This window comes from Ursus maritimus, unplaced genomic scaffold (genome assembly GCF_017311325.1).
Source record: "Ursus maritimus isolate PB19 unplaced genomic scaffold, ASM1731132v1 scaffold_13, whole genome shotgun sequence".
Taxonomy (NCBI): domain Eukaryota; kingdom Metazoa; phylum Chordata; class Mammalia; order Carnivora; family Ursidae; genus Ursus; species Ursus maritimus.
This window is the reverse complement of record NW_024423675.1, coordinates 54,352,907-54,369,645: the sequence shown is the minus strand read 5'-3', so window position 1 is coordinate 54,369,645 and position 16,739 is coordinate 54,352,907. Positions and strand designations below refer to the sequence as shown.

Below are 16,739 nucleotides of genomic sequence, written 5' to 3'. Positions count from 1 at the left end.
GAACCAGCTGTTCTACCTGCCTAGATCCCAAGGCTTCCTCTTTCTGATTTTTCCTACTCTCTCTCTCCTCCCTTATTTTTTGACATTAAAGCAATTTCTCTAGAAGTATTCTGTGAAACAGTTCATGGGGTATTTTAGAAGAGAGAGACTAAGATTTGCAAGTCTAAAACTATCTTTATTTTACATATTTGACAATACGTGTGGGTATAGAATTCAAGGCTGGAAATCATTTTCAGTTCAGAATTGTGAGTTTGTTCCTCTGGCTTGTTGATTCTAATGCTGCTGTTCTGCAGTCTGATGCCTTTCTGATTACCAATCCTTAACAGATCATGATTTGTTGTTCTAGAAGCTTTTAGAATCTTTTCTTTATCCCTAACAGTCTAGAATTTCATGGTGATGTTATGGTTCTCTTTTTTTCTCCCCTCTCTTTTTAGAAAAAAATCATCATACTGGGCACTCAATAGATCTTTTCAAACTATAGAATCATGTCCTTTGGTTCTGGGAAATTTGCTTAGGGCTTAGGGCTTAGCACTAATTGTTCCTCATACAGAATTTCAAGCAGCAGCCCCCTTGGCAAACCCACACTTCATCTCTGACTTCCAAGATCCTCATGCCTCTGATTTCTAAGCCCTTTCTGAGTTGTGCCGAGCAAACTGCTTCTGCAGTGATCCCCTCTGCAGGCTCTTTGGTCCAACTTCCTCTGCCCTCCCGAGTGAGTTATTACTCCATCCACTTCCCATCTGCATACACCACAGGGTTCAGGAGAGCATGTATAATCTCTCAGATAATGAAATATGGAGTCTGTGTTTCTGTTTCCTGCTTTTCTAGTTGTTTTGGGGTGATATACAAAAGGAGGCATAAATATCTTTTCTGTTACCTTGAAACTGGAAAGCCCCTCCCTTCAGCATGCCTCTCTTTAATCAGATGTATAAAGACCCCTATAATACTTCCAAGTGCTACTACAAATTTACACTGAGCTAGGGACGCCTGGGTGGCTCAGCCCGTTAGACGTCTGACTCTTGATTTCGGCTCAGGTCGTGATCTCAGGGTCACGAGACTGAGCCCTGTGCTGGGCTCCGTGCTCGGCAGGTCAGCGGGGTCAGCGGGGAGTCTGCTTCTCTCCCTCTCCTCTGCCCCACCCTCTGTGTGCATACTCTTTCTCTCTCTAAAATAAATAAATTAATCTTTAAATTTATATTGAGCTAAAGCCAGAAATGCCCTTCAAGATCATCTCAGGGACTTAGTGGAGAAGATAAGCCCTGCATCCAAGCCCCTTCATTTAAATACAATTCTATTACACATTTTAATTGTTCCTACTAGGCTGTATTTAAAAAAAAAAAAAAAGTTAAAAACCTATGGATCATGTGTCTATATGTGAACATTCATTTATGACTTGTACATCTTTCTACAGCATATATGGTTTTCATTTTAAGTAAACTCTACTCCACACATGGGGTTCAAACTCATGACCCCAAGATCAAGATTTGCATGCTTTACTGAGCCAGTTAGGCATCCCCTTTACAGCATATCAACCCTTCGATTAAAATGTGTTAAAACCACCGGTTTAGTTTTAAAAAACAAACAAACAACAACAAAAACAACAAAAAACAGGTAACAGGGCCAGAGAAAATAAGTAATTTTCTCAAAGTCATTCAGTCGATAAATAGCAAGTCAATGACCAGAACAAGTTCCCTAACTTTCAGCTTCTCACCAACTGATCTAAACACATAAAAAAAGAACCCTTCCAGACTGGAGAGTGGCTGAGACTGGACAGAAGCGTCACTCTCAGCCCCTAGTCATCCAGTCCAGAACTGTGGAAAACTCAGACACCACAGAAACTTAAGATCTCAGTGAACTTAACCAACGATTATTAAGGGCTGACAGAAGCTCATCAGTCCTACTGAAATAGAAAACCAGTATTGGGGGCGCCAGGGTGACTTAGTCAGTTAAGGATTCGACTCTTGATTTTGGCTCAGGTCATGATCTCAGGGTCCTGGGATTGAGCCCAAGTCAGGCTCTGCACTCAGCTCAGAGTCTGCTTGAGTTTCTCCCTCTGCCCCTACCCCCATAATCTCTCCCTAAAATAAAAAAATAGACTAAAAAAAAAACAAACCAATTTTGTACTTAAATATTTCCTTGATTATGTAGTATACAATACTGAAATATCCTTCCCTCTCGTTGCAACTATGCAAACCCTACTATTCTTTCAGATTCAGTTCCAATTCCATTCCTGTATGTAGTCTCCTTAACTGTTCCACATGAAGCTCTCTCCTTCCCTTGAACTCTTAACAGTAGTACATGTTTTCCTTTCCCTTTAACATATATTACATGCTAATGATATGCTATAATAGCATTAATTTCCCTGTTATATGTATGACATATTTCTTCCAGAATATAAGCTTACTGAGGGTAAAATGTATAACAAATATCTCCTGGTCTCACCCATGCACTTAGCAATCTTGCACATTCTGGTATTTAATAAAACACCAAGTGATTATCGGATCATGAACTCCAGATGGTTTTTCCTAATTCTACGGGCATACTAGTTCTTAGATGGATCAAATGCGGTTTCAAATAAGACAGCCACGAACTATGATTTAGTAATTTTCCAAGTCATTTATACAACTCTTTGCATATGAAAAAAATTGCCTACTAAGTGTAATTAAAATACATGACATAAAAGTCTAATTATGTTTTATCAACTAGAAGTCATTTCTCTATAAATCTTTTATAGCTGTAGTTGACTAAAGCACAAACACACAGGAAAAAAACCCAACTCACTGCCTGGGGCACAACTGGGGCTGCAGCTCCTACGTGAATAGCATCATAAGGGGCTTCTTCGGCATATCCCATTCTTCCATCCCCCACTGAAAGAAAAAAAATTATGCTTTAAAAATCTGTTCAGATAGAATTACCCAGTGTGAAGAATTATAGGAGGTTTAAAGCAGAGCAAAGAGAGACTTTTAATAAATGATGCTGGGACAACTGGATATTCATATGGAAAAAAAAACATTTGAATCTCTATCTCTTACATGCACAAGAATCAATGTCAGATAGATCAAAGATCTAAATGTGAAAAGCTAAAATAAGGCTTCTGAGAAATAACACAGGGACATAACTTCATGCTTTCAGAGGTCTTTTTTTTTTTTTTTTTTTTAAGATTTTTATTCATTTGTCAGAGAGAGAGAGAGAACACAAGCAGGGGTAGTGGCAGGCAGAAGGAGAAGCAAGCTCCCCCCTGAGCAAGGAGCCTGATGCAGGACTTGATCCCAGGATCCTGGAATCATGACCTCAGACAAAGGCAGACGCTTAAACAACTAAGCCACCCAGGCGTCCTGATTTTAAAGTAGTCTTAAACAAGATACGGAAGGGGAACCTGGGTGGCACAGTCGGTTAAGCATGACTCTTGGTTTTGGGTCAGGTCCTGATCTTAGGGTCTTGATCTCGGGGTCGTGAGATGGAGCCCCACATTGGGCTCTGTGCTCAACAGGTGTCTGCTTCGGATTCTGTCTCCCTCTCCCTCTGCCCCTCCCACTACTGTTCACTCTCTCTCTAAAATAAATAAATTTGGGATGCCTGGGTAGCTCAGTCCGTTAAAATAAATAAATTAAAAAAAAAGACACAGAAAACACTGGAAAAAGCTATTAAGTCTGATACATTAAAATTAAGTATTTCTATTGGGGTGCCTAGGTGGCTCAGCTGGTTAAGCATCTGCCTTCAGCTCAGGTCATGATCCCAGGGTCCTGGGATGGAGCCCCGCATCGGACTCCCTGCTCAGTACGGAGTTTGCTTCTTCCTCTGGCCCTCCCCCTGCTCGTGCTCTCTCCCTCTCTCTCAAATAAAAAAAATAAAATCTTAAAAAAAATAAAATTAAATATTTCTATGAATCAAGAAAGCACCAATTTGAGTGAAAAGGCATGCCACAGAGTAGGAGAAAAGATTTGTAATATGTATAAATAGACAAAGGGCTAATCTATAGAGGTCCTACATATCAAAGAAAAATATAAACAACTCAGTATCTGAACATTTCACAAAGGAAGACATCCAAATGGTCAAACATATGAAACAGTGTTTGACCTCACCGGTTAGGAGAAAAATACAAAATTAAAATCACAAAGACTTACTGCTATACACTAACTAAGTGGGTAAAAAGAAAAATCTAATACCAGGTGCTGGTAAGACATAGAGCACTAAGAACACTGATACAATGCTCATGGGAAAGTAAATTGGTTCAATCACTTTTAAAAAGTTTTGCAATATCTATGGTTACCCTATGAACCTGCAATAATACTCTATATAAATGAATGCTTGTATGATGAGTGTATATATGCATCTGGACCTTTGTACACATACGTTCACGGCAGCATTGTGAACACCCTCAATTAGAAACAACCCAAAATATCCATCTACAGAAGAATAAACAAACAAATTGGGTAATGTCCTTGCAGTAGAATGTTACACAGCAAGCAATAAAAATTAACTATATTAAAAAGATGGGTGAATCTTACAAACATAATATATTGAATGAAAGAAGTCATTCATCATAGAACATATATTGTATGATTCTGTTTATCTAAATTTCAAAATTAAATTGAGCACTGTTTAGGGAAGTGCAACTAAGTAGTAAATGCATAAAAGTAATGATGCTGGTTAGCACTAAGGAGAAGGGAAAGNNNNCTGAGGAGGGAAAAGCAAGCAGAGGACATCCAAGCTCCCAATGCTGTTCCCTTTCTATATCAGTGTGTTGATGAAACAGGTATTTTTGCTAAGCTTCACACTTATGCTTTACGCATGTTTTAATGTTTGTTACTTCTCATAATAGTACAGTGTGCTCACATGGAAATATACCGCTGAAAAAAGCAAACTACAGGACAGAATGTATGAGTCAATTAAAAAAACTGTGTGTATATGTGTATTTATTCATACGTATATTTCTATGTCTGGAAAACTTAAGATGGAAAAGGAGGGGTTTCTTTTTTATCTTACACATTTCTGCACTTGAAGTTTTTCAGAATGGACACTTGCTATTTTGCTATTACTTCTTCAAAAGCAGTGAAGAAAGAATTCACAACATGAGCATTTTCTGAAGCAGTTAACAGTCATATCACCACCATGGTCAAGGTAGAACCAGCAAAACATTTTACAGTAACTGTTTTCCTTACCTAGTCCTTAAAAATGAATGTTTAAAAAAAAGTAAAAATTAGCTTGAGTATTATTTATTTACCTTGCATGGGATCCTCTAAAAATAAAAATTCTCTGGAGAGGAAATTTTTAAAGTTTTCTGATACTCACCCACCAGCTGGACTCTCCCTGAAGACAAAAGCAGTGGATCGTCCTTTCTGACATTATTTACTGAGTCATCTACTAGCTCTTTAATGTGGTCAATTCCTATGACTTTTCCACTAGAGCCAACCTGGAAATGAGGGAATAATTCAATAACTCACTGGCCTAAATTTGTCTTTCTGAAGTGTCATTAAAGTGTTTCCTCACCTAAAGTCATATTCTGCAATTTGAAATGAAGACAACTCAAGCCTCCAATTAGATTGTTATTCAGTTTACTATAAAATATTTACCAAGTACAACTTTTTCAGTTACAACCTTCAAATGGATAATTACGTTTCAGTAATTAAGAAGCTAGAATTACGAAAACTTAAAATACTAAAAAAAAAATCCTTTCTTCGATTTCTAATTTTTAAGCCCCAAACCCTGAAATAAGACTTAACTGCTTAAATAATTAATATTAAATGCTTAATATTAATATTAAATATTAAATGTTTAATCATAAATTCTTAAAAAATTAATATTAAATACTTAAACTGCATTTAACTGATATTAAATGGTAACTGGTGCAATCATTTTTAATTTAAATTCCATCTAAAAGTGTGACTTTAAACATTAAAATGTTACATAAAAAATTCTATAGGGATTTAAAAAAGTTTTTTATTATGTTATGTTATTCACCATATAGTACATCAGTAGTTTTTGATGTAGTGTTCCATGATTCATTGTTTGCATATAACACCCAGTGCTCCATGCAATATGTGCCCTCCTTAATACCCATCACCGGCCTATCCCATCCCCCCACCCCCCTCCCCTCTGAAACCCTCAGTTTGTTTCCCAGAGTCCATAGTCTCAAGTGGTTCATTCTCCCTTCTGTTTACCCCCCCTTCATTCTTCTGTAGGGATTTCTATACCCGATTCTACTCCCATATGTGGAAAATATAAAATACATAAATATATAAAAAGGCCCCAAGTATAAATATTAATTGTAAAATAAATTTAACAAAGACTCTGAAATCAGACAACCTGGGTTCACATCTAACCTTCATCACTTACTTACAACTGTACAACCTTGGCAAGTTATTCTATGTCTCAGGTTCCTCAGCTGTAAAATGACGAGGAAAAATGTACATACCTCATAAATGATGTGAGAATTAAATAAAAGAATACACGAAAAGCACTTAGAACACTGACTAGCACATGGTAAATATGTGAAAGACATTAAAATAACACTACTTTTAAAAAGATAACTCAGAAATCTAATGATTTTTAAAAGTGAATTTTTCTCTAAAACCATAAATATGTCAAATGTCAAGAACATGTCATTAAGTAAACACTGGGTCTAAGCTTAGAAAAAAAAAAAAAAATCCTGGGACACCTGGGTGGCTCAGTCAGTTAAGTATCTGCCTTGGGCTCAGGTCATGATCCCGGGGTCCTGGGATTGAGTCCTCCGTTGGGCTCCCTGCTCAGCAGGGAATCTGCTTGTCCCTCTCTCCGCCCCTCCCCCTGCTCATGCTTTCTGTTCTCTCTTTCTATCGAACGCTCTCTCTTTCAAATAAATAAAATCTTAAAAAAAAAAAAACAAAACCCTAACATTCCATTAGGGAGGGCTTAACTTCTACAAAACAAGTAAAACAACTGAAAAGAAATACCTGAGTCCTTGTTATGTAACAAGCACTGTTCTGGATGCTTAGGATACACCAATAGAAAAAAAAAATCAAATAAAATTCCTGCCTCCCTGGAGCTTACATGCTGGTGGTCTGCCAGTTACGTATTTACAGCAAGTTAAATGGATTCCAGTCCAAGATGTATCATCCATAAATCCCAACCTAACTAGACCAGAACCTTCCTATCTGGCCCCCAGGGACAAGATTTTTCATAATAATCAAATTGATTTGATTATCTGAGCACAGATAAACCTTTACTCAAGGGGCTGTGTAGGATTCCAGACAGACTCTGGATAGTCAGTAATCAAGATAAGCCTCTGGTGATAAAACTTGAAGTACAATAAACAAGGCATTTTTCTAAGAGTACTTTTCTTAATATAAAAGTAGCTCTACTCTCATTTCTAATAACCCTGTAGGGGTGTTTGGAAATCAGATTCTCTGTATCATTTTCTGCCAGCTGAGAATCTGGAAGAATGCAGTCTGGAAGCTACTGGTTGCCATCTTGTGATCACAAGGGAAGAACCTGACTGAAGCCAACATTTGGAGGAAAGCAAAGCCAAACCAAGAACCAAAGAGAAACCCACTGTCAATAACAACATCTGATCTTCTTTTGAATCCAGCCACACAAAAAGCCAGATACACTTTAGACTTTTCCATTATATAAACCAAATAAATTCCTCTTTACTCTGCCAATTTGGACCGAATCTTCTGTTATTTGCAACAACAAAAAAACCTAAGTGATACATATTCCAACTGCTATATTAATTAAAAAAAAAAAAACTCAAAAACTGCTAGTAAAAAAATGTACAGCCAAATATATAATATGCTTCTCCTGGAAAGGAATGAAAAATAAAGCTCTTACCATACGAGCAAAACATGCAGTAAGGATTCCACTTCCAGATCCCACATCGAGAGCTTTAGCTCCTTCATGCAACTGATCAAATAGAAGTTCTAGTGCATATGCATGCTGCCAAAAGAAAACAAAGCAAATATTCATTTTTTTCAACTCTATCAAGTATATATACCATGGCATATAAAAAAGTTGCCAACTTCATACCAATTTTTCTACTATTGTCATCTACCAAGATAATGAAAACACATCACATACTTACACTTACAGAATTATGTAAAAAATTTTTCACTGATTAAATTCTTACATTTGTATAAAATGTTTTAGTAATTTTAGATCTCCAGTGCGTGAATTTTTTATTAATTCAAAGTCAAAAGCTACAAAAGGATTTACAGTGAAGTCTCTACCCCACCCCTGTCCGCAATCTCCCCCATCCCCAACCAATTTCACTCCCTAAAGGCAATCTATGTTGTCAGTTTCTTGTGATTCCTTTTCAAAGATATCCATTCTATGCATACACAAGCAAATATGTATCTATTTTTTTCATTTACTGTATCTTGAAGAACCTTTTGTATCAATACTTAAATAGCCTGTTCATTCCTTTTTATGGCTGAGAAGTATATTCTTGTATGTATATTATAATAACAAAATCCCTCCCCAAAAATCCCTAATGAGGGATATTTAAGTTAGTTTTAATCTTCTATAACAAAAGAGATGAAATAATCTTAAAAGGTATATGTGTAGGATAATGTAATAATTTTTATAAATCTTATAAAGTGGAGCACTTGGGTAGGTCAGTCAGTTAAGCATCTGACTCTCGGTTTCAGCTCAGGTCCTGATCTCACGGGTTGTGAGATCAAGCCCTGCATCCAGCTCCGAGCTCAGCAGGAGTCTGCTTGGATATTCTCTCCCTCTGGCCCTTTCTCCACTAGTGCGCTCTCTCTCTCAAATAAATAAATAAAATCTTAAAAAAAAAATCTTACGAAGTGTATCTATAGGATAAGTTCCTAGAAGTAGAATTGAGGAGGTCGAAGGATATGTATTTTTATGTTTACAGAATATATAAATTACTAATCAAATAAAATCATATTGGATACACTTTGGACCAAACCAAGAAATAAAGCTTTTCTACTTCCTCCTCTTTATAAATTTACATTTCAGTGCTTTTCTAAAATACGCAGTTAGAACTAATAAATGTTATCTCAAAAGCTGTCCTTAAATGCCTGCATTGTTCACTATTTAACTTCATCAGAGAGGCCTGGGTGGCTCGGTTGGTTAAATGTCCGACTCTAGGCTTTGGCTCAGGTCATGATCTCAGGGTCATGGGATCGAGCCCCACATGGGGCTCTGCACTCAACATGGAGTCTGTTTGTACTCCCCCCCTCCATTTTCTCTCTAGAATAAATAAATAAAATCTTTAAAAAGAAAAAAAGAAAATAAATTTGAAGCATCAGAAACAGGTAATGTTCAAAATGGAGGATAGACCGAAAACTCCTTATTTAGAAAACTAATTTAGGTGACCAAAGCCAGAATACTGGTTACACTGAGGGTAGAGGCTAAGGAACTGGCATGAGAGTGCCTGCTAGAACACAGGAAACATTCTGATCTTCATCTAGGTGGTGGTTACACCTATATATATGTGAACATTCATTAAGCTACACACTTAAGATTTGTGTACCTTGCTGTGTATAATAACTTAAAACATTATTGAGGGGCACCTGGGTGGTGCAGTCAGTTAAGTGTCCTGGATTCAGCTCAGGTCACAATCTCAGGGTCCTGGGCTCCACACTAAGTGCAGAGTCTGCTTGTCCCTCTCCCTCTATTCCTCCCCCTGCTCTGTCTCTCTCTTTCAAATGGATAAAATCTTAAAAAAAAAAAAAGTTATTGAAAAGACTATTTATTCCAATCACTAAAAGTAGATGATCAGATATCATACCCCCCACCCCTGTGTGATGGAACAGAAAGAACCATTAGACAGTGTTCTTGAAAAGGAAAAAAAAAAAAAAGGTATGTGGGGGGAGGAATAAGTTAACTATCACTAGGAAACAATTAACCAAATTTAGAATATGGCAAATTCTACAGGACAAATGGACAGGTTTGTTTGTTTATTTATTTATTTATTTTTAAGATTTATTTATTTGAGAGAGAGGGAGAGGGAGGNNGAAAGAGCAGAGGGGATGGGTAGAGGGAGAGAGACCCGACGATGCAGGGCGATGCAGGGCTCGATCTCACAATCCTGAGATCAGACCTGAGGTGAAACCAAGTGCTGGACACTCAACTGACTGAGCCACCCAGGCGCCCCCAAATGGATGAGTTCTGTCAATAAATAAGTGGTATTTAAAAAAAGGGGGGTCTTTTAAAATTAAAAGGTACTAAAAAGACTAAAAAGATGCAATGTCTAGATCTTCTTTGGATCCTGATTTAAGCAAATCAACCATAAAACAATTTTTTTGAAACACCTGGTACAGTCTGAGCATGGAATATGTGTAAGATATAACATACTAAGAAGGAATACTGTGAGGTATAATATAGTATTGTAGTCATGTTTTTAAAGTCATCAGATTTATACTTAAATATTTAGGGGTGAATAATATTATGTTTGAGATTTGTTTTTAAATAGTTCAGCAAGAGGGAGACAAAGATAAAACAAGATTAACAGGGGCGCCTGGGTGGTGCAGTCGTTAAGCGTCTGCCTTCGGCTCAGGGCGTGATCCCAGCGTTCTGGGATTGAGTCCCACATCAGGTTCCTCCACTGGGAGCCTGCTTCTTCCTCTCCCACTCCCCCTGCTTGTGTTCCCTCTCTCGCTGGCTGTCTCTCTCTGTCAAATAAATTAATTAAATCTTAAAAAAAAAACCAACAAGATTAACAAATTGTGGGTAATTATTAAAGGTGATGATGGCTACATGAGGGTTCATTATATTATTCTATCTGTATATGTGGTGTTGGAAACTTTCCATATTAAAAAGTTAAAAAAGTTAAGGTTACTATTCCACAACTAATGTAAAAAAGGCCTTTAATAGATAAAACCACACACAATCTAAGGGTTTTCAAACAGTGTTCCAGAAAGTCATTAAGGTTCCACAAAAACCCTTTACGATAACACAAATGTACACTGAAGGAGGGGTGTGTTTTGGGGAAAGAGTAATAGAGAACTAACTTTGTCAATTTTTCATATAGACTGATTTACAAAAGAGGCTCTTGCCTAAAGAGTAAAAACACTCATGCTATGAAAAAGAGCTCTAGATTAAACATCAAAAGTAGCTTTCATCAGACTCTTACAACAATCAGTTATGAGGTTTAATAATTTCTGCTAATAAGATAACAAGTATGGGGCTGGAAGAATAGAGAAGTAATCAATGAAACAAAATAACTCCTGCAATATCTGGCTTTCCTGATCCAGAAATCAAAGGACAAGAAGAGAGTTCTTTAAGGTGCCAATCCCCAAGCTATAGGCAGTACTGTACCATCTTAATTCCAAAAAAACCTCAGGAATATTTTTTTCAGCATTATGTTTGCATAGGATTTGGTTTTTTAAACAGGGGAGTACACTGAGTTATTATTAAAGTCCCATTCAGATTTAAAATGTCAAGGCCTTCGATCACAATTATTAGCTTTTCTTATGCTTTGATCACCCTAGTTAATATTTTTCTGGATACCCCATGTTTATCTCTAAATCCCCAAACTACGTTTTTCAAAAGTTCTTTTTTATAATTATGAAAAATTTTAAGCCCACAAATACATTGAATACCTTTTTTTTCCTTATATACAGTCACTGACTTTATATATTGTGCCAACTGTTTCACCAAACCATCTGAAAATAGGCTATAGACATCACGATACTTCACCCCAAAATACTTCAGCATGAATCTGCTTAAAAAAACTAGGATATCTCCCTTTGCAACCACATCACCATTAACACACTCAAGAAAATAATCAATTTAGTATCATCTAACATACACACCATACTCAAATTTTTTTTTTTTGGGAAGATTTTTTATTTATTTATTTGAGAGAGATAGACAGCCAGCGAGAGAGGGAACACAAGCAGGGGGAGTGGGAGAGGAAGAAACAGGCTCCCAGCGGAGGAGTCCAATGTGGGACTCGATCCCGGAACACGGGGATCACGCCCTGAGCCGAAGGCAGATGCCTAACGACTGCGCTATCCAGGCGCCCCCATACTCAAATTTCAACTGTCCCCAAAATGTCCTTTACAGCTATTTTTTCCCCAGTCTATTCAAGGCTCATGCACTGCATTTGTCAATAGAAAATATTCTCCTCTCAATTCTCCTCTACATGCCACTTCTCTAGTCTTCAGAACACTGACTCCTTTAAGGAGTCCTGTCCAGCTGTCCCACATAATACCCCATATTCTAGATGTGTGAATTTCCTCAGGGTGAGATTCAGATCCAAGACTTAGCAAGAACAGCACACGAAGCTTGCCAGGCACCTCCCTGTTGCATCACATCAGGAAGCACATAATGTTGGGTCACCTCACCTCTGGACTTGCCAAGCTCAACCACTCAGTAAATGTGGTAACGACTAGATCACTCTATTTTAAAGGCATAATTTTCTCTCTAAAATTAATAAGTAATATGTAGAGTAATAATTTGAGACTACATGAACATTTTTGTTCCCCAATAACCTTCCTCATGATCTCTGCCCAATTCGATCATTATATTGATGATTACAAAATAGTGATTTTTTAAAAAAAGTTCTATTATTCCCTCCATATGTGTTAATTGGCATTCTTCTGTTTTTCATTTTTTTCTCTGCCTTTTTTTTTTAATCTCTATGAACTCACGGATTTTTGTTTCTAATTCACAGTGTTAACAATCCATTATCTTCATTATCTATCATTTTTCAATTTTCAAATTGTCTCCAGTTTGGCCTCTGAGAATCTCTTCAAACCTGCACATATGTCCTTCCAACATCACCCCATCAATCTTTGAGTACTTCTTCACCTTCCAATTTTCAGTCACTTCTCCAAGGAGCTCTAGTCTCATTTAGTGAGAAATGATATTTAGGATTCAATATCTGCATACTAAGTGTGCTTACGGCTACGAGGATGCCATTTAAACAGGCTGCTTTTAACCTCTTGCCCAATGCATATATCACATTTTCAATTAAGACTTTATATTCCAGGATTGTACATACTTCCAAGCAAGTCTGTGATTTTAAGACATTAAACAGAAATGTCATTTATCTTTGCTCCTCATTTTCTGTTTCTCTTTTAATACTTCTAAGATCTATGCAATAAATGATACAAAATCACAAATGCATGTTCATATAATACAATTAATACTATTTTAGTCTACTCACATCCTGGTTCAGCAAGCATCAAAAGACACTGTATTATTACTTTTTATACATACATGCATACATACAGATGTACTGTGTGACTATATACATACACATAAATACACACATTTTCCTTATTAAGAGACAAGAGGTAAGGATATGTAAGTCATTAAAAATGCATCCTTGGGGCACCTGGGTGGCTCAGTTGTTAAGCGTCTGCCTTCGGCTCAGGTCTTGATCCCAGGGTCCTGGGATCAAGCCTCGCATCGGGCTCCCTGCTCAGTGGGAAGCCTCCCTCACCCACTTCCCCTGCTTGTGTTCCCTCCCTCGCTGTCTCTCTCTCTCTCTCTCTGTCAAATAAATAAATACAATCTTTAAAAAACCTTAAAAAAAATAAAAATAAAAAATAAATACATAAAAATGCATCCTTTCTGGGTGCCTGGGTGGCTCAGTCAGCTAAACATCTGCCTCCAGCTCAGTTCATAATCCCAGGGTCCTGGGATCAAGCCCCACATTTGGTTCCCTGCTCGGTGGGGAGTCTGCTTCTCCCTCTCCCCCTGCCCCTCCCCCCCCACTTGTGCTCACTTGCACACGTGCCCTCTCTCTCTCTCAAATAAATAAAATCTTTAAAAATAAACAAGTAAAATAAAATAAGCAAATAAATATTAAAAAAAACAAACACATTCCTATTCCATGGTTAAAAAAAAAAAACAAAGAAGGGGGCATCTGGCTGGCTCAGTCAGAGAAGCATGCAACTCTTGATCTTGGGGTTGGGAGCTCAAGCCCCACACTGGGTGTAGAGATTACCTAAATAAATAAACTTTAAAAAAAAGAGAGAGAAGAAAACAGAAAGAAATTGATAACATGTAGAGGGTACAGAGGGAAAAGCAGATCTCACTTGATCATTCCCATCCCTCCAATCATCTAATTCTGACCTTAGCAGAAATCATTTTTAGTTTACATGCCTAGAGGAAGATGTATGTGTGTATGTATATGTGCAGAATTGATTGTTGTATATTACAGAATACTCTAAATACTTTTCTGTACTCTACTTTTTTTTTTAAGACTTTATTTATTTATTTGACAGAGAGAGACAGCGAGAGCGGGAACACAAGCAAGGGGAGTGTGAGAGGGAGAAGCAGGCTTCCCGCTGAGCAGGGAGCCAGATGCGGGGGCTCCATCCCAGGACCCTGGGATCATGACCTGAGCCGAAGGCAGACGCTTAATGGCTGAGCCACCGAGGCACCCCTGTACTCTACTTTTTTACTTAATGTTTCTTGAACATCTTGCTGTATTGGTACTTACAGAGATTCCTCATTTAACAGCTTCACAGTACCTCACTGTATGGATATACCATAATTATTAACCATCCATTATTAGTGGACTATCAGTGATTACTGTTATTATTTTTTTTGCTATTATAAGTAATGTGACAACGAACATCTTTAGTCATTTTGTACCTATAAAAATATACCATAGGATAAATATCTTGAAATAAAACTGAAAAGTGTAAGGTATATTTATTTCACATTTTATAAATTTGCCAAATTGCCTTCCAACACTATCAATTTACTCTCAACAAAAAAGTATGTAACTGTTTCCCCCTTTCCAATACAAAGTATTAAACTTTTTGACCTCTGACAATCTGATAGGTGAAAATGCTAACATGTAATTTACTAAGTATATAAATATAAATACAATATATAATATACATAAATATAAATGAAAATTACATGTTTTCATTTGCTTAAGTGCTAATGTCATCTGTATTTCTTTTTCTATGAACTACCATTCTTGTACTTAAACTATATTCTTTTGGGCTTACCAGTCTTTCACTTATTAATTTATAGGATACACAACCACATTTGTATATGGAAATCTGCCCTAGATTGTCGTATGTATTATAAATATTTCCCTCAGTTTTTCTTCTTTTAAATTTGCTTATACATTTTTTTCTCTGCAGAAATCCTAAATTTTTATGTTGCAAAATATATCATGTTTTTTAATGGCTCGTCTTTTGTCATGTTTTAAAAAGTCATTTCCAGGGGCACCTGGGTGGCTCAGTTGGTTAAGGCATCTATCTGACTCTTGATTTCAGCTCAGGTCATGATCTCAGGGTCATGAGATCGAGCCCCACATCAGACTCCACGCTCAGCAGGGAGTCTCCACCCCCACCCCTCCACCAGCTCCTGCTTTCTCTAAAATAAATAAATCTTTTAAAAATAAATTAAAAATTAAAAAATAAAGTCATTTCTATTTAATGTCTATAAATAATAATTTTCCTATAATGTCACCTAGTATAATTATCAGTTCATTATAAATATATGTAAATTTATTTTAATATAAAGAAGGCTTTACATTTAAATACGAGCTTCTCCAATCCCAAATACTTTCAGAGAATCAGAAAACCTATTGTTCTCCCCAAAAACCAACAGAGTACTCATTCAAATAACTGACATTTAAAACCCAAGAAAATTCCCAACAGATTAAAAGTACTAGATAACTTAAAATAGGTTCTTCTCAAAGTTATACAGCTTCCTAGCTGCTATACTTGACCAATCCCTAATGAATTTTCCAAATAAGATATGAAATAAAAGAAATAATATTCGACTTGAGATTTCTACAATATATCCATTATATTATTTAAAATATTATCTTCCTTGGAACACATGGGTGGCTTAGCCGGTTAAGTGGCTGCCTTCAGCTCGGGTCATGATCCCGGGGTTCTGGGATCGAGCCCTGCATCGGGCTCCTTGCTCGGCGGGGAGCCTGCTTCTCCCTCTGCCTGTCGCTCCCCCTGCTTGTGCTCTCTCTCTAATTAATAAATAAAATCTTAAAAATAAAATAAACTATTCTCTTCCTTAATTTGCTCATCACTAAATAACCTTTTATATCCAATTTTTATGTGATTAGATACTAATGACGACCAACAAAAACTTTAATGACAATTTCTACCAAGACTTCTCTCTATACATCATGTATTAAGAATAAGAGGTTCATTACCAATCCACATAACTCATAGATGACAAAATTGATCCAATTAAAAGTTCAACTTTTTTAAAACCTTTTTAACTGAAGAAAATGATCTTAGAGGAAAAATGTGATCCACTTATACCCAAATGGCCAAAGTTAACTTACCATGTGTGGAGCACTGATTGTTGCTTGGAAACCTGCAAAAGAAGAAGAGAACTACTGACACATTCAGCTGCAAAACCATACCAGATACTCCATGTAACTCCTTTCCTAACATCCACAAATTTTTTTTCATAGTAATATTTTTTGTTTTCATGATCTCAAGAAAATAAACCTTTTATTTTGCATTTTAAAGTACTGTCGAGGAACAGTTAAAATGAGAAAATACAACCTTGCCAAAGGCATATTATGCTCATCTAGTATGACACTCCCACTATTTCTAAAACTTTCTTTCCCCATATAGTTAGCTAAGAAATAAAGTAAGAACGTCAAGAAGTTGAGTTGGTAAGTTTATGACTTGTTTTCTCCCCAGGTTTATAAAAAGAAAATAAACTTCTATATACAATAGGTATGCAAAATCTGAAAATTAAATTGCTTCCTATTTCTGGCAACTTATTGAGCAACTGGCAATCAAAGAAACTTAAGAGACTAAAAAACGACCTCAGTTTAC

The 16,739-nt window shown here is 36.7% G+C and overlaps 1 protein-coding gene across 2 annotated transcripts in view; it reads right to left on the bottom strand.

Moving 5' to 3' along the window:
• The window catches only part of PCMT1 (protein-L-isoaspartate (D-aspartate) O-methyltransferase), a 40,519-nt gene that overhangs the window by 10,024 nt on the left and 13,756 nt on the right, over positions 1-16,739 (bottom strand). For both annotated transcript variants that reach the window (XM_040627953.1, XM_008695057.2), the window contains exons 3-6: positions 16,235-16,266; positions 7,810-7,914; positions 5,293-5,413; positions 2,782-2,867 (exon numbers count right to left, since the gene is read on the bottom strand). In XM_040627953.1, the coding sequence (XP_040483887.1) occupies positions 2,782-2,867; positions 5,293-5,413; positions 7,810-7,914; positions 16,235-16,266 (344 nt within the window). The remainder of the gene's footprint in view (positions 1-2,781; positions 2,868-5,292; positions 5,414-7,809; positions 7,915-16,234; positions 16,267-16,739) is intronic.